Source organism: Protopterus annectens, chromosome 10.part0 (assembly GCF_019279795.1).
Source record: "Protopterus annectens isolate FY-2018-M chromosome 10.part0, PAN1.0, whole genome shotgun sequence".
Lineage (NCBI taxonomy): Eukaryota > Metazoa > Chordata > Ceratodontiformes > Protopteridae > Protopterus > Protopterus annectens.
The window spans coordinates 354367980-354391949 of NC_056744.1; the positions used below are offsets into that span (position 1 = coordinate 354367980).

The 23970-nt window shown below is 45.1% G+C and overlaps 1 protein-coding gene across 1 annotated transcript in view; it reads left to right on the forward strand.

Annotated features, from left to right (window-relative positions):
- The window catches only part of LOC122814149 (flavin-containing monooxygenase 5-like), a 704592-nt gene that overhangs the window by 518220 nt on the left and 162402 nt on the right, over window positions 1–23970 (forward strand). The window contains exon 8 of the mRNA XM_044086762.1: window positions 19525–19853. Coding sequence (XP_043942697.1) covers window positions 19525–19853 — 329 coding nt within the window. The remainder of the gene's footprint in view (window positions 1–19524; window positions 19854–23970) is intronic.

Genomic DNA, 23970 nt, shown 5'->3' on the forward strand with positions numbered 1-23970 from the left:
GGACGATGGATAGATATGGAAAGCGCATTTTAGTTCAGCGGCTTTTCCATGCGGTCCCTGAACTATTTGACCCATTTTACACGTCTGCAGAGGGATCTAGTCAAAGAGTTGGGAGATACCCTCCAGGGTACTACAGATGCAGCTGTCTCAGAGAAAGTGACAGCGCAACTTAATACCCTAACATCGATTGTTAACTTCGTCCATGAGGCTGATTTCTTACGCAGCGAAGGCTCGAGTAGGGCAGCAGCTTCAGCGATTGCTCTTCGTAGACAATCCTGGATGCGCCTATGCTCCTTTGGAAGCCTTCAAGTCTTCCTTTACAACGCCCCATTTGACGGTGCCACTCTTTTGGCCCCAAGGTAAAGGAGACCCTTACCGGTGTGAACAGGAGGGAAAGACTCTGTCTGCTGTCGGAGTCCGTTTTCCACCCCAACTAGGCCGTACCCCAAAGGGCAACGCGGTGGGAAAATGTGGTTTCAAAAACCCCAAGGGTCTTTCTCAGGCACACAGGGTGATGCCCCCTCTAGAGGCAGAGGAGGGGCAGAGGTGGAAGACGCCCTGGCGGCAGAGGGGTCCGCAACATCAAGGTGACAGGGATACACTCCTGGTAAACCTTTCCAGCACTCCTGAGAGGAGGCCCGACTGTCCTGCTCTGGAGGCAGTCGGGGGTCGCTTAGCTTTATACCCTCAGGCCTGGCAAGGTATAACTACAGACAAGTGGGTAAAAAGCGTAGTTACCAGAGGTTACTCCATACCCTTCCTATCCTATCCCATTCCAAAGAAAAGACACCCAGATGTAGCCCGTCATGTGCGAGAGCGAGCAGCTTTAGAAATTTCAAAGCTGCTAGGAAAAAGAGTCATCCAGCCAGTCCCAGCGGACCAGCAAGGATTCGGGACTTACTCAAGGTTCTTTTAGTTCCAAAGAAAACAGGGCAGTGGAGGGCCATGCTAGAGCTAAGCTACCTCAATACTTTCGTCAGGTAAGAAAAGTTCCGAATGGTCACGATTCAATCGCTCCTTCCATTCTTACAGAAGGACGTGTGCTTCTGCTCAATAGATCTAGCGGATGCATACTACCACATCAAAATGGCCAGGGCATCCAGAGATCATTTGCGCTTCGGCTGGGAGCCAGTCACTTTCAATTTCGAGCCCTGCCCTTTGGTCTGACCTCAGCCCCCAGGGTCTTCACCAAATGTATGGCAGTGGTAGCGTCTCACTTGAGACGTCAGGGATTCCAGGTGTTTCCGTATCTGGACGACTGGCTCCTTTCGGCCACCACCCGGCGTCAACTACTGCAGGCCAGAGACTATGTTCTTCAACTGTGTGTTCACCTAGGGATCTCCGTAAATTTCGGAAAATCCTTACTTCAGCCATCACAAAATATCTTGTTCATCGGAGCAGAGTTAAACACACGTCAATTAATTCTGAAGCTCCCCCCAGAAAGGATATTATCACTGCAGACTCACATACGTCTTCTACTCTTGTCAAGGAAATCTCCTGCAAAACTAGTACTGAAGGTGTTGGGCCTCATGTCAGCCTCCCTTATTGCAATTCCCCTGAGAAGGCTGCACATGAGAGTCCTACAATGGCTACTGTTTGCTCAATGGTCATTTCAACAACTACCTCTAACACACGAGATTCTTATAACAAAGACTTGCAAAACAGATCTAAACTGGTGGCTTCAAACGTGCAACCTTTCCCAGGGGAGGCCGTTTGTGCTACCCACAGTTACGGTGACCACGGACGCTTCCCTGATAGGGTGGGGGGGCATCTTTCAGGGACAGACAGTCCAAGGCGAATGGACCAATTTGGAGTACAATCTGCACATCAATGTTCTAGAGTTGAGGGCAGTGTTTCTAGCGTTGCAACACTTTGCTCCCTCCTTCCTCTAGGGACTATTGCAGTTCAGACGGACAACATGTCGGTAGTCTGGTACATAAACAAACAAGGGGAACCAAGTCCTATCAACTATGCAGAGAGGCCATGAGAATTTGGCAGTGGGCGGAGTCCACGGTCGCTTTCTAATAGCAACGCACATCCCGGGGTCATCCAACGTCATAGCCGACAGGCTGAGCAGAGCAATTCTGTTACCGCACGAGTGGTCTCTAAAACAGTCAGTGGCGGAAAGGATTTTTCGCACGTGGGGCCAGCCTTCCTGCGATCTGTTTGCGTCTCCAATGAATGCCAAATGCAGGAGCTACTTTGCCCTATTACCCCCTCCAGGGGAAGTCCCCAGAGACGCACTGGTTTACGATTGGCCCCCGGGACTCCTATCGCATTTCCCATTTCCTCTGATATCCAAGTTTCTCCAGAAAGCCAGGAACCTACACAGGACGATAATCCTCATTGCTCCATTCTGGCCTCGTCAAATTTGGTTTCCCTTCCTGAAAATACACTGCATTCGGGGACCCTGGATTCTGGACCCAGAGCCAGATCTATTGACTCAACTCGTCAGGGGTTCCCCATCCCGCTCCTGTCACTCCATCTAGCAGCTTGGCTGCTCCAATTCCCAACTTAGCCAGGTCTGATCTTTTGTCACCAGCAGTCCAGGATATATTAGTGGCTTCGCATAAAGCTTCCACTACGAAAACATATACTAGCAAATGGAAACGGTTTGTATTCTGGGCGAAGACACACCATGTGGATCCCTTTATAGCTCCTTTGAATAAGATATTAGAGTTCTTAACAGACTTATTTCATCAGGGTGCTTCTCCTGCTACTCTAAAAGTTCAATTGGCTGCCATTTTGAATTTCCATGTGGAAGAATGTGGAGCTCCTGTTATGGCTCACAGACTTTGTAAAGCCTTTTTAAAAGGAGTTTTTCATATTAGACCACCGGTCAGATCTCCTACGTCACCTTGGAGTCTAAACTTGTTGCTATCTAAATTAATGTTGCCCCCTTTTGAACCTGCCTCTTCTTGCCCATTAAAATTTTTGTCCTGGAAAACTCTCTTTCTGGTAGCCATTACTTCTGCTAGACGAGTTTCTGAACTTCAGGCTCTCTCCATCAAGCACCCTTATTTGATCTTTCACTCTGACAGAGTTTCTCTTCGAACCAATTCATCCTTCCTCCCTAAAGTATGTTCCATTAATAATATTAATCAGTCCATTGAATTACCCACTTTCTTCAAAAACCACTCCAACAAAATGGAGTATATGTTACACAAATTAGATGTTCACAGACAGCTAAGGTTTTATTTGGATAGAACAAAAGATCACAGGAAAACAGATCAACTCTTTGTGGCTTTGCTGATAGCAGGAAAGGACTTGCAGTTACCAAAAGAACTCTTTCTAAATGGTTAACGGATTGTATAATCTATGTCTACGATTCTGCAGATCAACCCTTTACACAAACCCAAAGGACATTCCACAAGATCGATATCACGTCTTTGGCTCATGCAGCTCGCCTACCTCTGGATGCTATTTCAGCGGCTGCTACCTGGTCTAAGCCACATACATTTATTTCTCATTATAAAGTAGACAAGGTTTCTAGGGACAGGGCAACCTTTGGTTCCACTGTGCTCAAGAACGTCCTCCCGTGAGTTCCTCAGGATCAAGGAGCTAGGGACGCTACCCATGTGTAAGAACAAACGGCGAGATTGAACACTATCACATATAGAAGTTATGTCCTTACCATAATGTTCCATGTGGAGTGTTCATCTCGCCTTTGTTCTTACAGTCCCACCCTCCCTCCCTTAGGAAGAACGTTCTTTGATGCCTGGCCAGAAGCATTTTTTGCTACTGCTATTATTCTGTGTACATAGTTGGTATACACATATATGTTTATATGTGTCTGTTTAGATATGTTTATGTGTATAAGCATAAATGTGCTTTTATGTAGATTGGTTTGCTTGCAAACTAGATCTGAGGTAAAGGCAGAGGGGGATTGTGGGTATTAGATTGTCTCGAGCTTCTTCTCGATGCAGAGCTTGCAAGAGGCCGGCACGGAGCCGAGGATCGGCTCCGAACCCATGTGTAAGAACAAAGGCGAGATGAACACTCCACATGGAACGTTATGGTAAGGACATAACTTCTATTTATAGCTTTACCATGGAGTAAGGGGGTCAGTAACTGTACCCAGAGCCCTTGATCAATATCATACTTTTTACATGTTCTGTCAAATATATGAATAAAACTATCAAAATTGTCACCTTCTGTATATTGTGGAAGACGCCTACTGACCTTTGTGCTTCTGGGGTTCAGTTATTCCCTTCCCCAGTACCTCCATGTTCCTGTCGAAGAGTAAGCATCTCCCTCTCGTGTTGATGCTGCTTCTCATTTTCTTTGGCCTCCAAACACTGCAGTCTCTCTGCTGATTCTAATTCCTTATATTTTGCCTCCAGTTCAAATCTCTTTAAATCCAGAGGGTGTTTAAGTCCTCTGAGGAAAAGGTGAACTGTTCTGTTTCTAGGGTGGTACATTCTCATCACCACACCGGTTGTCTTCCTGGTTACTGGTCTGTGCTGTACCTGCAACTAAGGCTGAAATAATTTCTTCTTTAGTCAGGTTGGCATGCACCAGTCCTTTGGATTTCCACACCTTAGTCAAGTGGTTCACTGTCATCTTGCCGTAATCCTCTGCTGATATCTTTGCCTGCTTTCCCTGACTAAACTAAACTAAAAAAATAAAACTCTTGTGAAAAGTGAAACTCTGTAGGTTTACCTTGTGGTTACTGAGAGTACACACACCTTTAGTGACAACAGTTTACAGGCTACAGAAGTTCAATGAATATCCCACCACTGACACCAACATGTGTTGTCCCTCCTCTGGGCCAGTGATCATGGAGCCTCAGTCCTCACCACTGTCATGGGTGGGGAATGTTCACTGAGTAAAATGTTCACTGTGAGTAAAATAAACACGCACATTATTTTTCAGATGCTGCCCTCTGCACAGAGCACAATTTCCCTTAAGATCGCACAGAGAATGCACACCCCAGACTTGGGGCTAGCCTTTCTCACCAGGCACAGCTGTCACTACCTCACATCATCACAAATACAGTCTCACAATGAAAACAGACTTAGCATTAACAGTACACTTCTCTGCCCCTGATACTCATATTCATTGAAACCCACATTCAAAGAAAATGCATCTGGCCAGTGACAGATTAACATTTGGGCTGTTTTCAGACCATATGCCTGTTGTACACCATTCATACATGTATGTGTTCTTTGATTCACTTCCCTGATTGTATTAAATTATATTCCTTGCATAATATAGCACCACTTGTTAGTGTGTTTTAAATTTGTAATTTTTAACATTTTTCCATTAAGCAATGAAACAAAACGTATTACTCAATAACGGCAAAACTGACCATTTCAGAACATCTCAAACCGTAAAGACCACTTAAATTTCTGATATTACAATCCACCAATATCAGTGAATATGAATATGCACAATCTCTGCAGAAGTAAAAGTAATCTGATTTGAATAATTTGACATTAAAGAGATGTGTAAGCAATGAAGTTGTTGCTGGCATACAACTTTATATTTCAATGCTTCAATTACAAATTCAGTGCCTGCTGCCCTTGAATAATAAATTGCCTATGTTACATTAAAATCACCAGACAAGCTGTGGTCTGCTCCCCATCTTGGGATTGGTGCTAATGTTTTGCTTCTGGTGAGAGAAGAAGCAAAGGAGCATTGTATCCTAGCAGAGTGAAGCTGTGGTGAGACCAGCACTAGTGGTAGCCAGGCAGAAGCCATTCAGGTAACTCCCCTCTTTTCATCATTCTTGACAGGCTAATTCTTTGTTTTCAGTAAGTACTGAGTGATTTGTTTCTAACTTCAGAATATCTTCCTAAATAACTTCATCCTTAAATTTTCTGGGTCTATGTATTAGTTTTGCCTCAAGTGTTTGGCAGTGCCCTGTATAGACACAGGCATCTTGAGTGACATTTTTCCTGTAAAAGCATGATTGAAATTTTACCAATACCTAGTTGCACACAGGACAACTAGTTTGCAGTGATAAGCACTGTCCCCAGAGTTGCAAACCAGATACTCCTGACATTGCTGTATATTCTCACTGCAACTGTCTAATCAATAAAAAAGGGTCTGTTGCCATGGATATGAACTTTCCCACTATCTGTGTTGCCAGCTTGGTGGATATGGGCATCCTGAGGCAATGTATAAATTGACTAATGTTTACTGAGAACCAGTTAATTCTCAAACTGATATGGTATGTGAGAGATGTATTTACACAATGGCAGTGGAGGCAAAGCTCTCACATAAAAGTACTCCTAATGTCAATAAGGTCGTCAGTAGTACACATGCTGCACCCATCACACACGATTCAAAGCAGACATAGAGACCCACATATGCTGAGGCACTTAAATGTAACCTTCCTAAACCCCAACGATCGTTTGACACACTGATGTCCCCCTCACCAGGCTGAGAAAGAAGAAAGTCACAGCCAGAGAATGGGATCCGCCACATTACACATGCACTCAGGTCATTGGACCACAAGTACCAGTATGACTTATTCATAGTCCATGTTGGGAGTAAATGACCTGAAACATACCTCCCTAGACTACATGAAGAGACATCATGGGGCTCTCGAAATGTGCGTCTCCGGCTGGTATGAGCATAACACTGAGCAACATTTTACCTTCACCAAGGATGATGCCACAATATGAACAAAAGATGACTGATTTTAAATGACTTCGTTTTTGGTATCATTCTAAGGGGTGCAATATTTGTCAGCATAGAAGGAGATGATCAACAGACCAGACTGCTTTGCAAGGGATGGTCTGCACCTCTCCCCTCTAGGCTTTTGAATAGTAGCTAAAATATTGTATGTTAAGTTGTCAATCTCACCTTCATTCTTGCTGGATGGGTTCGGAGCCGAACCTCGGCTCCGACTCGGCCTATACTAAAGCTCGAGAGCTAATTTTACCGGCTCGAGGCAACCCTATATCCCATGATGCTAGGCGGTAACTACCCAGATCTCGTTTGCCACTTTCGCTAGCGAGGTGCTCTTTTTACCGGCTCACTGGTTAGTGAATACTTTTCAGAAAAATCTTAGTTTTCTACTTAGTTTTCCCCTAGTATAGTATATATATTTTCTAAACAGGCTAGTTTTTCGGTTATTTTAAATTTTTAGTTCCTATTTTTATCCCTTATCCCAGTCATACTCCCCACCGTAGGTTAGGACTTAGGCCCTTCCGTTTTATTCTTAGTTCCCTCACAGGGATTCTTAGCTGTCTGAGTGTACCTTTGGTATCCCTGTATCGCTATCTGTTTGAGTGTGTGTGTTTGTGTGTTTTTTCTGTCTTTCAATTGTTGTTTTCCTTTCGACAATAATATGTCGAAGGAGACAAAGGTCTCAGGCTTCAAGAAGTGTGACTCGTGCTGTCAGAAGATGTCTCTGACAGACGGTCACACTTCTTGTGTTTATTGCCTGGGACCCCTGCACCTGCAGGACTCTTGCTCGGTGTGCCATGCATTCAGCCCAAGTGTCCTGCAGGAGCGCAGGAATAAGTTGATCCTGGGGGGCTTATTAAAGCCCGAAGGTTCCCTGGCTAAGTCCGTGCCGGGGAAGCCTTCGAAGCCACCTAAACCGTCGGCTCCGAGCTCTAAGCCTTCAGATGGTGGCTCACCTTCTGCGACACTATCGGCTCCGGCTGGAGCCGATACCTCTGTATCGCAGCTGCCTGCATCGGCTCCGGCCGGAACCGATGCCTTTAAGACTCTATCTTCAAAGTCAGCTTCGGCTGGAGCCGACGTGTCTACGGCTCCTTTGGCTCTATCAACCTTGATGCCCTCCACACGCAAGAGGTCCAGACCTCCATCTCTGGAATCTATCCATTCGGCTCCGAGGTCACCTTTACTCTCTGAGCGGAGCCATCGGAGCCATTCCTCTCGGTCTTCCAGGCTTTCCGACCATGACCTTGAGCGGGTGGTAAGCAGACTATTAAAGTCTCAGGCACTGGCCCAAATGCTTCACAGCCTGTCTCATCAGACAGCGGCTACGTCCATACAACATACTATTCCTCCTTCGACTCTGCCCCAGTGTTCGGAGCCGGAGCTCCTCGGAGCCGTGACCATTGTGACATCGGAGTCGATACCTCCCTCTTCGGCTCCATCGTCTGCTCTGATCTCGTCCATGGTGCCATCCGTGGAGGGATCCGGGCGCTTGGACTCTCTCGCCGGCTCCAAGGGGGCGAGTGGCATCGGACCCTTGTACACCCTGTTCTCCCTCTCGGAGCATCGGCGTTGGTGAGTTCGGCCCCTAAATCGGCTTCGAAGCCGTCCCTGTCGGTGCCGGCTGGGGTTCGTAGCTCTTCGGAGCGGGAGCTCTCTAGCCTGCCTGATAGGGGTGCCTTCGAGGTCACGAGGAGCGTACTGGCCCCAGTACCAGCTCTACGTTCAGCTACATCAGCTCCTCCCACGGTAGTGCCTGCTGAGGTCTCTTCCCACTCTCTTGCCCCCGGCCACAGTGATCCAACGCCACAGGTTTCCCCATTGGGAATATATCCTCCTCTTCCGAGATTTTTCCTGATCCGTCAGGTGAACCCCTGCGTAAGAGGACATGTAAGAGGAAGCATGTGGACTCCCCTGAGTCCGTCACATCTGACACTGACTTGGATGAGTCGGAAGGATCCCCAAGGTCCCCCTCTGAGGATGTCTCCTTCTCTGACATCCTTGAAATCCTTAAACAGAGGGGGAACTGGTCTTCCCTTAATCCTTCCGAGGACGAGTCGGTTTACCTGGAGGCTTTTGGTTCTCGACCCTCCACCTCCTGGGTGTCTCTGCCCTTCGACCCCCTTATGGAAGTGGTGGCACGGAAGGCGTGGACGGCCCCTGATTTGATGGAACCCACCCCATGGAGGCCTTCCAAATTTATAACAGCCCCTTCTGATAAGCAATTTTTATCTAAAGGTGTCCCAGTTGATGCCATGGTGGTGGCGGCAGCCACCAAGAAGGAACTGGCTGATCCTTCAGTGCCTATCCATCCGCCTAATAAGGAATCTAGGACAATGGATAGGTACGGCAAGCGGATGTTCTCGTCAGCGACCTTTGCCATGCGGTCGCTGAATTACTTATGCCTCTTCACCTGTCTTCAAAGAGACATTCTTAAAGAACTGGGTGAGGTCCTACAGGATCCATCAGCTGCTGGGTCTCAGGACAAAATTAACTCACAGCTAGGAACCCTGAATTCCATTGTCAACTCCTCCATGCGGCTTATTTCATATGCAGCCGATGGGGCGAGTAGGGCCGCAGGCACAGGTGTGGCTTTGAGGCGTCACGCCTGGTTGCGGCTTTGCAACTTCGCAGACCCCTTCAAGGCGTCTTTCACTAACTCCCCCTTTGATGGTTCAGCGTTGTTTGGACCTCAAGTGAAAGATACTTTGACCAGATGCGAACAAGATGGCAAGACTCTTTCTGCCGTAGGAGTCTGTTTTTCAACCCCATCTAGACCATATCCTAAGGGTCAAAAGGGTGGAAAAATGTGGTTCCGCAAATCACAAGGAGTCACGCCTGATGCAAGAGGTCAGTTCACCCCTAGAGGCAGAGGGGGGAACAACAACAACAGACGCCGTCCAAGAGGCAGAGGGGGTCCGCAGAATCAGGGTAGCAGAGAAACCCTCTCTGACAAACCCTTCCAGCATCCCTGAGGCACTGCCCGACTGTCCACCTTTGGAGGCAGTCGGGTGGAGATTATCGCTGTACCCACAAGCCTGGCTCTCCCTTACTCAAGACAAATGGGTGCAGTCGATCATATCCGAGGGTTACAAAATCCCCTTTATCCAAACCCCAGCGATTCAACTGAGGTCTCTTCCAGACGTTCCACCCAGTCTAAGGGAACAAGCAGCACTAGAAATATCAAAACTGCTAAAAAAGAGAGCCATCCAGCCAGTCCCAGCAGACCAACTAGGATCCGGAGTCTACTCAAAGTTCTTTTTGGTACCAAAAAAAAACAGGGGACTGGAGGCCAATATTGGATCTCAGCAAACTAAACAAGTTTGTAAAAAGAACGAGGTTCCGGATGGTCATGCTTCAGTCCATCTTGCCCCTTCTGGGCAAGGACAATTGGATGTGCTCAGTGGACCTTCAGGATGCATACTATCACATCAAAATGCACAGGCGCTCCAGAAGGTTTCTCTGCTTCCGGCTGGGAGCCAGTCACTACCAGTTCAGAGCCCTGCCCTTTGGTCTCACTACAGCCCCCCGAGTGTTCACCAAATGTATAGCAGCGGTTACAGCTCATCTGAGACGTCAAAGATTCCAGGTGTTTCCATATCTAGACGACTGGCTCCTCACTGCCACCACCAGGCATCAACTTCTTCTAGCCAGAGATTACACCATTCACATTTGCAAAGAGATAGGTATCTCTCTAAATTTAGAAAAGTCTGCTTTGTCGCCTTGTCAGTCTATTACCTTCATAGGCGCCACCTTGGACACCGTTCAGCTCTCAGCAAAGTTAACAGAGCAGAGGGTCTTGGATATTCAAAATCATGTTCACGTCCTCCTTCAGAGCAACAAAATTCAGGCCAGGTATGTTCTGAAAGGATTAGGTCTCATGGCGGCAGCCATCACGCTTCTTCCCCTTGCCCGCTTTTACATGCGGCTTCTTCAATGGATGCTTTTCTCCCAGTGGTCCTTCCAACAGCTCCCTATGTCACACAAGATCTTAATAACTCTATCTTGCAGAAAACATCTATCTTGGTGGATGGTCTCCCCTCAAGTCTATCTAGGTAGACCATTAACCCCCCCCCCCCGGTCGCCACAGTCACAATGGACACCTCCCTGATTGGGGGGGGGGGGGGGGCATTTTTAGGGTAGGACAGTCCATGGCAACCCTTCGAATGCCACTTGCACATAAACGTCCTGGAGATGAGAGCAGTGCTTTTGACGTTGCAAGCCCTCCAAGACTCTCTTCCCCTGGGGACTATTGCAATTCAGACGGACAACATGTCCGTAGTATGGTGTATCAACAAGCAGCGCGGAACCAAGTCCTATCCCCTGTGTTGAGAAGCACTCAGACTCTGGCAATGGGCGATCTCTTCTCAACGGTTTCTGATAGCAACGCACATCCCCGGGAAGTCCAACGTCATAGCGGACAGGCTGAGCAGAGCTATTCTCATGCCCCACGAGTGGTCTCTCAAGCAATCGGTGACGGACGAAATTTTTCGGAAGTGGGGGTTTCCTTGCTGCGATCTTTTTGCAACACCACAAAACAGAAAGTGCCTCGGCTTCTTCACTCTCTTCCCCCTTCCAGGCCATCTCCCCAGAGACGCTCTAGTCCACGATTGGCCTTGGGGACTTCTATACGCTTTTCCCCCCTTTCCATTAATCACACAGATAATTCAGAAAGCTACCGCCTTGAGAGCCAAGATGATCCTCATTGCCCCTTATTGGCCTCGACAGATATGGTTCCCTTTCCTGCATCGCTATCTTTTGGAGCAGCCTTGGCATCTGGATCCAGTGCCAGATCTTTAGGCCCATCAATCAGGGCAGCTGCACCAATCCCTCCAATCTCTCAACCTCACAGCTTGGTTGCTCCACTTCAGTCCCTAGCCAGGCTTCCAATGATTTCAAATTCTGTCCGGGATATTATTGTAGCTTCCCTTAAGTCTTCCACCAGAAGGATCTATGCTAGTAAATGGCAATGTTTTTCCTTTTGGGCAAAGGCTAGGAACATAGATCCCTTCACTGCTCCAATACACTCGGTCTTGGATTTCCTAGCTGAAATCTTTCATTCAGGATCTTCTTCCTCCACAGTAAAAGTTCAGCTAGCAGCCATTTCAAATTTTCACATAGGCTTGTCGGACTCCAGTATCATGTCCCATAAGCTTTGCAAGGCATTCCTCAGAGGTATCTTTTTACTCAGACCCCCGATCAAAGACCCCACCACCACAGTGGGATTTAAACTTAGTTTTAGCATCCTTGATTCTCCCTCCCTTTGAACCTGCAGCCTCCTGTTCATTGAAGTTACTTTCCTGGAAGACACTCTTCCTAGTCGCCATTACATCTGCTAGAAGAGTATCTGAACTTAATGCCCTCTGCATTCGTCCTCCTTATTTAGTGTTCCATAAAGACTGAGTTTCTCTAAGAACTAACCCGTCTTTTTTACCCAAGGTGGCTTCTCAGACAAATTTAAATCAATCTATTGATCTTCCAGTTTTCTTCCCTAATTATTCAAACAAGGCGGAGCAAAAACTACATTGTCTGGACGTTCATCGTCAACTCCGCTACTATCTGGACAGAACTAAACAAATCAGGAAATCTGATCAACTATTCTTATCTTATGCAGAAAGTAGAAAGGGCCTTCCGGTATCCAAGGTCACCCTGTGTAGGTGGCTGTCTTCTGTGATTACCTATATTTATCAACTCAAAGGTAAAGAATTGACTACTAGGCCAAGAGCCCATTCAGCCAGAGCGTTAGCTACATCAGCAGCCTTTCAAGCTAGAGTGCCAATAGACACTATCTGTGCGGCAGCCACTTGGGCCTCTCCTCATACCTTTGTTACACATTACAAATTGGACATGGCCTCCAGAAACAGGGCAAATTTTGGTTCCACCATTCTCAAGAGTGTTCCAATGAGCCACCCAGGATGAAGGAGCTAGGGACGCGGTCCCATCCAGCAAGAATGAAGGCGAGATTGACAACTTAACATTTAGAAGTTATTTACCTACCATAACGTTCCATGTTAGTTGTCTTCTCTCGCATTCTTTCTTGCGTCCCGCCCACCATCCCCCTAGCCTGGACAGACTGAAAGGTTTTTCCCCTTCTTCCAAGGAACCTTATCTTGCACTATTCCAAGCCCAGACAGTTGGTCCTGGGGTAGATACAGCTTCAGGTAGTGATATTTGGGGAGTTCTCCTTTTTCCTCCTCCACCTCAGAGGGGAGACTGAATTGGCTATTATTTCTCAGCTACCAAACGAGATCAGGGTAGTTACCGCCTAGCATCATGGGATATAGGGGTGCCTCGAGCCGATAAAATTAGCTCTCGAGCTTTAGTATAGGCCAAGTCAGAGCCAAGGTTCGGCTCCGAACCCATCCAGCAAGAAAGAAGGCGAGAGAGGACAACTAACATGTAACATTATGGTAGGTACATAACTTCTAATTTCCCCATAGTGCCTTTTTTAGGCAATGCCAAACTGAAAGTACTTCTGACATAGCAAATCAAAACTAAGAAAAATCTAAAGGATTACTGCTCAATACTTTGATTCAAAAAAAAAAAAACTCCACTCCCTAGAAGCTCTCTTCACCCTAGAGAATCTTGACAACAGTGCTGTCTTGACAACTGTGCTGTCACTGAGACGTGGTTTAAAGCCACAGAGATCACACCAACAGTACAAGGTTATAATGCCTTCCACACATTTAGACCAGCTATGATGCAGACAAGGGACTAAAGGTGGAGGTGTCTCGATTTACATAAAAAATAAATATACCTCAAGGCTGGTCAATCAGGGCAATGCATTTGAGCTGCTCCATGTTCGAATCACCATAGGCAAAATCCAATACCACTTCCTTGCAAGCTATAGGTCCCCCTCTATGATCCAGGAAACCCATACCATGTATTTAATATTATTGGAAACAGTCACTATCCAACCCAATGCCATATTCATGAGTGACTGTAATTACCCCACTGTGAACTGGGAATCCTATATAACAAAAATGTACAGGCACAGAGATTCCTGGATTTTGTAAACACAAACTCCATGGACCAAATTGTCAGTACACTAACCACGGGTGCAACCATACTGGATCTGGTCCTCACAAATATGGGAGAGTGCTGCACACCCCCTATTGTAATGTCTTCTTGGATAAGGTCAGACCACAAAATGGTCTACTATGAAGTAAAACTAAAACCTGGACCCCCAGCTAAACCTGAAATATTCAGGAACTACTCTAAGGCTAATTTCCTGCTAGTAAGTGATAACCTGGCAAAATGTCAAGCACAATAAATCCCGAGAACATTGCTGCCTATGCAGAACTGTTCACAGAAACCCTATACAAGCATGTTAGTAGCTGCAATAGAGGCAGCTGTACCCACCAGGAAGAAGTATGGAACATACAAAAAACAAGCCACCCTAATGGAATCACAAAATCAGTAGGTTGTATAACAGAAAGAAGAAAAGCATGGCAGAAATTGAAAGGTGCAGCATCCATCAGGATAAGAACACTCACCAAACTAAACAAACAACTCGGAGGACAAAGTCTACCAAAGCCAAATTTGAGGTACATTTGGCCTCCCAGGTCAAGAGTAACCACAAAGCATTCTTTAGCTATGTCCACAACCTCAAAGGCAATACACAATTGTATGCAAAGCTCATTGTAATTGGAGCCATCTATACTAAGCCAAAAGATATAGCAAACCTACTGGCCGATAAATTCAGTGCCAACTTTACCCCCCTCTCCCCCTTAGCCTTCCTTCAGGAAATACCATCAAATACAACTCTCCTTGCTATCACTATGGAATATGTCCTTAATCCTCTCTATAATGCCAAGAAAACTGCATCAATGGGTCCAGACAATATCCCAGGATGCCTTCTAAATAGCATGAAACATGACCTATCAGGCCCTATCACTACCAACATGGGAGATAGATGCTCCACACCAGTGGTCACCCCCTCATTGGTTAGGTCTGACCATAAGCAAATCACCCTTGACATCCACATCCCACCCCCACTCCCCACTAAGGAAATCTCCGTAAACTTCTCCAAAGCCAACTTCATGCTACTCAAGTCAGAAGTGACAAATTTCATGACACCCGTGCAGATGGGAGCTGAAAGTTCGACTGCTGAATCCTACACTAAGGCACTGTACGAGCACATCCACTCGTGCATGAATCGTGCCATCCCAAACAGAACCAAGATGCTCTCCTCCAAAAAAAGGAAGCCAATCTGGTGGTCTCCTGCCATAAACAAACTATCCAACAGAAGAAAGAAACTGTTGCAGAAAAGAGGAAAATCCCAGGATGCAAAAAACGGCCTCAGTAAGAAGCTGACATCCCTCATAAAATCCTCCAATGCTAGTTACGAAAATAAAATTGCCAAAAATTCCAAAGACAACCACAAGGCATTCTATAGTTATGTCAAGAATCTAAATGGCAATGCTCAGATATGCTCTGAGCTACAACAGAATGGTATTAAATATACTGATCCCAAGGATATTGCCAATATCCTGGCAGATCGATTTATTGCAAATTTCACCCCTAAAGGGCCCATCTCAATACCAAAAGATTGCCAAATTCCCATAATCACGGCCACACAGGTAGAAACTGCACTCTCCAAAGCTAAGAATACAGCATCCATTTGACCAGATGACATCCTGGGCTGTGTACTACATGAACTACAAAATGAACTGGCACCTCACCTAAGTGTCATGTTTAGTCATAGCCTCACCTCAGGCTTCATGCCCATTGAGTGGCGCACAGCTACAATTATCTCACTTCACAAGGAGGGATCCACCTTGGATCCCGGGAACTACCGTCCCATCAGTCTGACGAGCCTGATCTGCAAAGGCATAGAACGCATTATCATGGAACTTATAAACAAAGACATAGGCAACCTTCAAACATTGGACCCACCCAGTTTGGGTTCGTGAAGGGGCCGATCTTGTCTCCTGAACCTGATTGACTTTTTCGAATCAGTCTCCAGAGCTGTGGACGAGGGTAAGGCAGTCCACACAGCCTATCTGGACCTCGCCATGGCCTTCGACACCATTCCCCACTCTGGAATCATAGATAAACTTACTAAGCTGGGTATAAATCCCTACGTCACTCGATGGTTTGCCAACTGGCTTATTGACAGAACCCAGACTGTAAAAGTAGCCGACTCCAAATCCAGCTCCAGACAAGTGACAAGTGGTATACCTCAGGGTTCGGTCCTGGGACCGCTCTTGTTTAGAATCTACTTCTCTGAAGTACAGGCCAACACTAACGGACTCTGGCTAGCAAAGTTCACAGATGACTGCAAACTGGGAGCCATTATTGAATCCCCAAATTATGCGGATATTCTACAAAAGGGCCTTACAGAAACAGATGCTTGGTGCCAGAGCCATGGGCTCAAGCTTAATGCCAAGAAATGTATAGTTGTCCCCTTTGGAAAAAAACATGTACCCATGAATTACCACATAGGTGGCAATACACTAAACACCGAAAGTGTGATGAGAGACTTAGGGACACAGGTGGACAGTGGTCTCACCTTCGATAACCACATCTCCACAACAGTCAGGAAATCCTTCTATGTGGCACACCTCATCACTAAGGGGGCTTTTTATCCAGAAAAAAGGAGGTCATTGTCCCACTGTACTCATCCCACATTAGACCCATTATAGAGTACAATGCCCTGTTTGGTATGTACCTCACAATACATCTGCAACAGCTGGAAAGGCCGCAGTAATACCTCACTAAAAGAATCACAGACCTAAAGCAGATGTCCTATACTGACCGTGTAAAAAAACTCCAGCTATACTCTGTGACATATTGTCTACTCAGAGGCAATCTCTGCTTAACATACAAGGCCATGACAAACCCTGAGCTGTTGGACATGCTCCACTTAAAGAAATCCTCATCCCTCAGAGCCACACACTTCAGGGATATAAACGTTGTCATCACAATGAACAAAACATGCTGGAGGGCTAGGTTCCTGACCCAGAGACTCCCCATACTCTGGAATAGACTGCCCATACATGTCAAGCAGAGCACCTCCTTTGTGCTCTTCAGAAGGAACCTTGACGATTGAATGGGAGATAGGAAATTCACCCCGGGGATCATGTCAGTTGCCCTGCTAGACAGTGGTCCAAGGAAGTAAATATTGCCGGAAGAAACATCCAGGGAATTATGGCTAGGCTTGTATAGACCCTAGGGCCGACAGCCTAGTACCAACCTATGAACCTATGTAATTGCTATTCAACTGTAGCCTCCAAACAGGCCTTGTGCCTCATGAATGGAGAACAGCAACAATCATCCTTATGCACAAAAATGGGCCATCTACAGACCCTGGAAACTACAGACCCCTAAGTGTCACTAGTCTTGTATGTAAAGCCATGGAAAGAATTATCATGTAAATGATCAGTAGTGATATGGTAAACCTGCAGACATTGGACCCAACCCAGTTTGGTTTCGTCAAGGACAGGCCATGCCTACTCAATCTGGTGGACTTCTTTGAGATCACTAAAGCAATGGATGAGAGCGAAATGGTTCACACTGCCTACCTTGACTTGGCCAAGGCATTTAACACAATTCCCAACCTCGGGCATTGTTGACAAACTCAAGAGTTTAGGTACATACCCGTACGTCACCCAGTGGATAGCTAAATGGCTCACAGACAGGACCCAGGAAGTTAGAATTGGGGAGTCCGCCTCTACAAAGAGGGCAGTTACAAGTCGAGTCCCTCAGGGATCTGTTCTTGGGCCGCTCCTTTTTGGCATTTACTTCTCTGAAGTTGAGGCCAATGTCAGTGGTCTGTGGCTAGCTAAATTTGCAGATGATTGCAAAGTAGGAGCTGTCACTGAATCCCACACTGACACAAATGTTCTCCAGGAAGGGCTGACACAAACTGGTGTCAGAGCCATGGACTAAAACTAAATGCCAGGAAATGCATAATGGTATCCTTTGTGAAGTCATCCACTCCTGGTAACAATCATATTGACAACACACCCCTTAGAGCTGACCCAGTAGTTAGGGACTTAGGGACACACACAGACAGCAATCTAGCATTTGATCATCACGTGTCTGCAGTGAGGAAAATCATTTTATGTTGAGCAACGTGTACACAAAGGTATGGCATGTAAGTCCAAGGAAGCCATTGTTCTACTGTATTCGGCATTCATCAGACTGATCATTGAGTACAATGCTCCCTTTGGTATGTACCTAACCAGGCATATCCAACAATTGGAAAGTCCACGGAGTGTCTTCACTAAATGAATTCAAGGCGTAAGTAAACTGTCCGATGCAGACCGCCTCAAGGCCTTTTCCCTGTTTTCCGTCTCCTTCAGGCTTTTAATGGGAGATCTGTGTCTGGCATACAGGGCATTGTCAGACCCCACTCTGATGGACCTCCTGCATATCCACAAAGTGAATAGTATCAGAATTACCCATTCTAAAGACTTAAACTTTGCCTGTGATATAAATAGGACTTGCTGGAGAGACAGGTATGTATCCCAGAGACTACCCTATCTCTGGAACAGGCTCCTCATCCATGTGAAATAGTGTTCTTCCCTAATTCAATTCTAAAGCTTGGACAATTGGATGGGGAACAGGAAATGCACCCCTGGTTTGACACCTGTGTCTATAGTGGACAGGCCCATGCTTACAATTATCTAGGGTATCAGAACTTGTCAGAGGTTTGGAATGCATGGCTAGGCTTAAAAAGGCCGTTGTGGTTGTTAGCCTAATAAACACCTATGAAACTATGGACCTATAAAAAATGTTAAATTGATAATATAATACAAAATAGATGGCACACCAACAATAGGTTCATAGTTATTAGGCAAATCATCTATAGGAGAACACAACTCAGGACTGCAGCATCCCATACCCCCTAAAGTACACCACAGTATCAGCAATGCTTCTACATGGTGTGAGAGTAGAACCCCATAGTGCACCAAGCACAAGTAGGCTATCTGCTGTGCTGCTAACACTGTTTTCAAATTCTAGCACAAAACAGTGACAGCAGTTTGTTAAACAGTTACACATTAAAACAGACTTAGCATGAACAGCAGTAAACGGTTCTTCCATTGAAGCTCTCATTTCCTTGAAAATGTACTGAAACTCAGTTCCCTTAAAAATGCACACTCATATTCTTTGAGCAGTTGGTGGAGAGGCTTCAGGATCTTGTCACCTGTAAGCAAGGTTTACTATTTGAGCCTGAGCAAAGTAACTAACCTGCCATCCCTAACTAGGGCATTTTTCACACACACACACACACACACACACCCACACCTTACCAGAATGAAGCAGCAGGAATGTCCTGTGTTAATCCATCGATATAAGAAAAAGCAGCATTGTGTACGTCAATGAGTTTAAATTTCACATGTGGAGAGAACATATTTCTCATGCCTTAAATTCTACATGCTGCAAGAAAAACTGCAGGAATGAATGTATGTGCGTGCATCGATGTACACAGGAAGAAGCTTGTTTAAATGTGCATCAAAACACGCATAAGAAGCACACAGAGCATGTTCTTAAAGAAGAACACCCTTAATTATTTATTTTTTAAAGTTTTGGCAGCCCCCCCAGCCAGTGGGCCCCTTCCCAGCCAGTGGGCCCTAGGCAACTGCGTAGGTCGCCTAGTGCTGGATCCAGCTCTGAGGAGTAGTAGTGTAAAATAGTAAAAGAAATGAAGGGCACAAAAACACATGGGACAATTCTTATAAAGGCTGTTGGTTAAGTAGGAGCTACACCTTATGAGGTATGAAGATAAATCATGTGGTAACACTTACTGCCATCGGACTGTGAGTTTCTCTTATTCACATGTATGTATGTGTTACAGCAGTTCAAATCACCACAGCCCCTCTCACTGTATCTCTCTATTTTCTCTGGCAGAATTTTAAACCAGCAAATGACAATAAGTGATGAGCTACCAAATCGAATTATTTCTGGCACTGTTATCATTAAGCCCAATGTGAAAGAGTTCACAGAAACAGCAGCAGTGTTTGAAGATGGAACTGTGGAAGAGAACATTGATGTGGTTATCTTTGCCACTGGCTACACATTTTCATATCCCTTCCTTCAACCCTCCATTATTGACGTCCGAAGTAATAACACTAATCTCTACAAGCATGTCTTCCCACCACATCTGGAGCAGCCAACGCTGGCTTTCATTGGTCTCGTTCAGCCTGATGGAGCGATCATGTCAGTTTCGGAAATGCAGTCCCGATGGGCAACACGAGTCTTTAAAGGTATGTATTAATACATACTTTACTTGAGTCCTCCTCTCGGAACTTCTCTACATGGCTGTAGCTTTTACTTATTGCCATGGTACTAGGTAAGAGACAGCAACACCAATTTCTCATTAAAGGAATGACTGCAAGTTTTTGTATTCACTAAGTTATGAATAGTAGGACAGCAACTCAAGGAAGATAAAAGCAGAAACCAAAACTTTGCTTTCACCAATGCTGAAAACAGGTAAAATTCGGGAGGAAAATACCTGTATTTGTATATTAAGCACGTTCCTTCATCTGACAGTTGGCAACATCAAGATAGGAGTCTTAAAAATAGTGGGTATACATAGTGTGCCCCCCCCCCAAAAAAAAAACTTTAATTAGTATTTTTGATTTCTTGGTGGTAGCAGTCGTTAGGGTTTCTCCTTTCAGTCTTGTGTGAGATACTGCCTTTTTGTTTGGAAATTAGATCTGTAACCTTACAGGCATCATTCCTGATACTCGGCTGAGAATTAGTTGCCTAATCGACTTAACCTTTTTTGTTTTTGTGGCTTTTACATTTGACTCTGCAGTTATCATTTAGTAATTATTATTGTTATACAAGAATTTTTTTAGTCATGTCAGTATGGTTGGTTGAGAACCCCTGATGACTACACATTTCAAAAGCTGTCTGTGCCATTTGGGAGGTATATCTTCCCTCATGTAATATGATTTTCAAGTAGCTGATTTTATAATACTTGTTATGAATGTAGTTCATATACAAAAGTGTAGGATCAGATTGTTTCTACTGACAGTGGAGAGGAATTCATGATATGCTGAGGATTTGCCAAGGCAATCAGGACAGAAAGTGGCTTGCTGGGATGATCATTTGTGTAGCATGATAAATGGGGTCTGTATCATATGAACGACTGTTCAGAATGTCGAACGTTCTAAAGAGCGAAAATTACAGAACTTGAAGTGCTTCTAGTGGGATCGCAGTACAGTGAAGGTCAGAATATTTGCCCTTTCCTCGCTGTAGTGCAATCTCGCAGTTGGTATATATATTTAGCCAGGGGTGTAAAGGGTGCATCTCCTCACAATAACGAGTTTGAGGTCCAGCATTTTCGCTCTTTAGAGAGTTTGATATTATGAACATTCGTTCATATGAAATAGACTCTGATAAATGTAAAGGTATCTATAGTGACCTGTCTAAAACTCTTAATATTAGTCATTCATTCTAACCACAGAACGTAGATTATTTTGCACACTCTTTGGTCTTAGCCATACCTCTCAACTGTCCAGATTTTCACAGAATGCCCGCATTTTTTGCATCATATTTTGGTCTGTTTCTCATCAAGTTTGTGTTTTTCCTCAAGTCAATGAGGGCTGAAGTCACTGAATAATGACATACGTTTGAGTTTCAGGCTTCATATCCTTCAGAAAAATGCATGCTAAAACCCTGTTATTCCAGCAACTTTCTAAAGTTATATGAGTGATATTTAAAATTTGTCCCTATTTTTGGGCCTTTGTGCCCACATTATTTTAGGGTTTACCCAGATTCTTTGTGCTAACAGGTTGAGAGTTATATCTCTACATTACTGAACTGGTTCTCTGATTACCTGAATGGAAAGTACTTCAAAGCTGTTTTGCTAAAGTCTCAGATCTCTCTTATCCCTGCTCTGTCAGTAATCCTTTGAGGTTCTTTTCTTGGACCATTGTTTTGTACTATCTATATTAACTCTTTGAATGATCAGGAATATCCCTCCTTATGCAGAAGTTGTCATTATCTGGGAATCTGGAAATTTTCCATATACTATCTGCAGTTTACATTATGTCTAGCCCATCTTAACTATTTCATGACTATGAGCATAAAGGACCCAAAGTTAATCATCTTCTTTCGGGTGTTCCCATTAGGGGTCGCCACAGCGGATCATCTGTTTCCATTTCTTCCTATCCTTTGCATCTTGCTCTGTCACACCAACCACCTGCATGTCCTCTCTCACCACATCCATAAACCTTATCTTAGGCCTTCCTCTTTTCCTGTTACTTGGTAGCTTAGCATCTTTTTCCCAATATACTCAGCATCCCTCCTCAGCACATGTCCAAACCAACGTAATCTTGCCTCTCTGGCTTTGTCTCCAAACCTTCCAACCTTGGCTGACCCTGTAATATACTTATTTCTAATCCTGTCCACCCTCGTCTCACCCAGTACAAATCTTAACATCTTTAACTTTGCTACATCCAGCTCAAACTCCTGCCTTTTTGTCAATGCCACTGTCTCCAACCCATATAACATAGCTGGTCTCACTACCCTCTTGTAGACCTTCCCTTTCACTCTTACTGGTACTCATCTGTCACAAATCACTCCTGACACTCTTCTCCACCCACTCCATCCTACCTGTACTCTCTTCTTCACCTCTCTTCCACACTCACCATTACTCTGAACTATTGATCCCAAGTATTTAAACTCATCCACCTTCGCCACCTCTACTCCTTGCATCCTCACCATTCCTGTATCCTCCCTCTCATTCACACGCATATATTCTGTCTTGGTCCTGCTGACCTTCATTCCTCTTCTCTCTAGAGCATATCTCCATCTCTCCAGGGTCGTCTCCACCTGTTCCCTACTCTCACTACAGATCACAATGTCATCTGCAAACATCATAGTCCACAGGGACTCCTGTCTGATCTCGTCTGTCAACCTGTCCATCACCATTGCAAATAAGAAAGGGCTCAGGGCTGATCCGTGATGTAACCCCACCTCCACCTTAAACGCATCCGTCACTCCCACCGCAGACCTCACCGCTGTCGCACTACCCTCGTACATATCCTGTACCAGTCTTACATACTAATCTGACACTCCCGATTTCCTCATACAATACCACAACTCCTCCCTAGGCACCCTGTCATATGCTTTCTCTAAGTCTACAAAAACACAATGCAACCCTTCTGACCTTCTCTGTACTTCTCCATCAACACTCTCAGTGCAAACATCGTATCTGCAGTGCTCTTTCCCGGCATGAAACCATACTGCTGATCACTAATCATCACGTCCCTTCTTAACCTAGCTTCCACTACTCTTTCCCATAACTTCATGCTGTGACTGATCAATTTAATCCCTCTGTAGTTACTACAGCTCTGCACATCACCCTTATTCTTAAAAATCGGTACCAAAACACTTCTTCTCCATTCCTCAGGCATTCTCTAATTTTCCAAGATTTCATTAAACAATCTGGCTAAAAACTGCACTGCCATTTCACCTAAACACCTCCATGCTACCAAAGGTATGTCATCTGGACCAACAGCCTTTCCATTCTTCATCCTCTTCATAGCTATCCTTACTTCCTCCTTGCTAATCCATTGTACTTCATGATTCACTATCCCCACATCATCCAACCTTCTCTCCCTCTCATTCTCTTCATTCATCAACCCCTCAAAGTACTCTCTCCATCTGCTCAACACACTCTCCTCGCTTGTGAGTATGTTTCCCTCATTATCCTTTATCACCTTTACCTGCTACACATCTTTCCTAGCTCGGCCCTTCTGTCTAGCCAATCGGTACAGGTGCTTTTCTCCCTCCTTAGTGTCCAACCTTTCATACAACTCTTAAAAAAAGTACAGTGGTCTTTGCAACGCATAACTGATTCATATTGTATAAGAAATAATTGAGCCTGATGGTCATCCACTGAAGTTGGTAGATCATACAACATATTGGGATCTAGCTTGATCCATCACTCACTTGTTCCACTCATATAAAAAAAAAACACCTCAGTGTTCAAGGCATAAATCTCTTAACCAGACAGATAGGCTTGCTATTGGCAAGGATGTACTGCTATCCACCCTCAAGTACTTTTACCGGTCATTGGCTCCGGCTCCTCTAAAAAACCTACACAAACCCAACCACTTCAAAATCAGATCAGTCTCATTACTGTTTAAGCTAAAAGGAAACATCATCATTGCCTTTCAATTAATTAGGCAAGCAGGCTGGTTTATAACCCACCTCAGACATACATCTCTCATTGCAATGTTGCTATACAACAATTCCAGTTTATGAACCATTGTTAGACCATATTCCAGCTTATCAGTGTAAAACAATGTTCTAGGTCTGTTGCTTGTACTGACAGATCCTGCTATCATCTTGACCATACCATCTGGG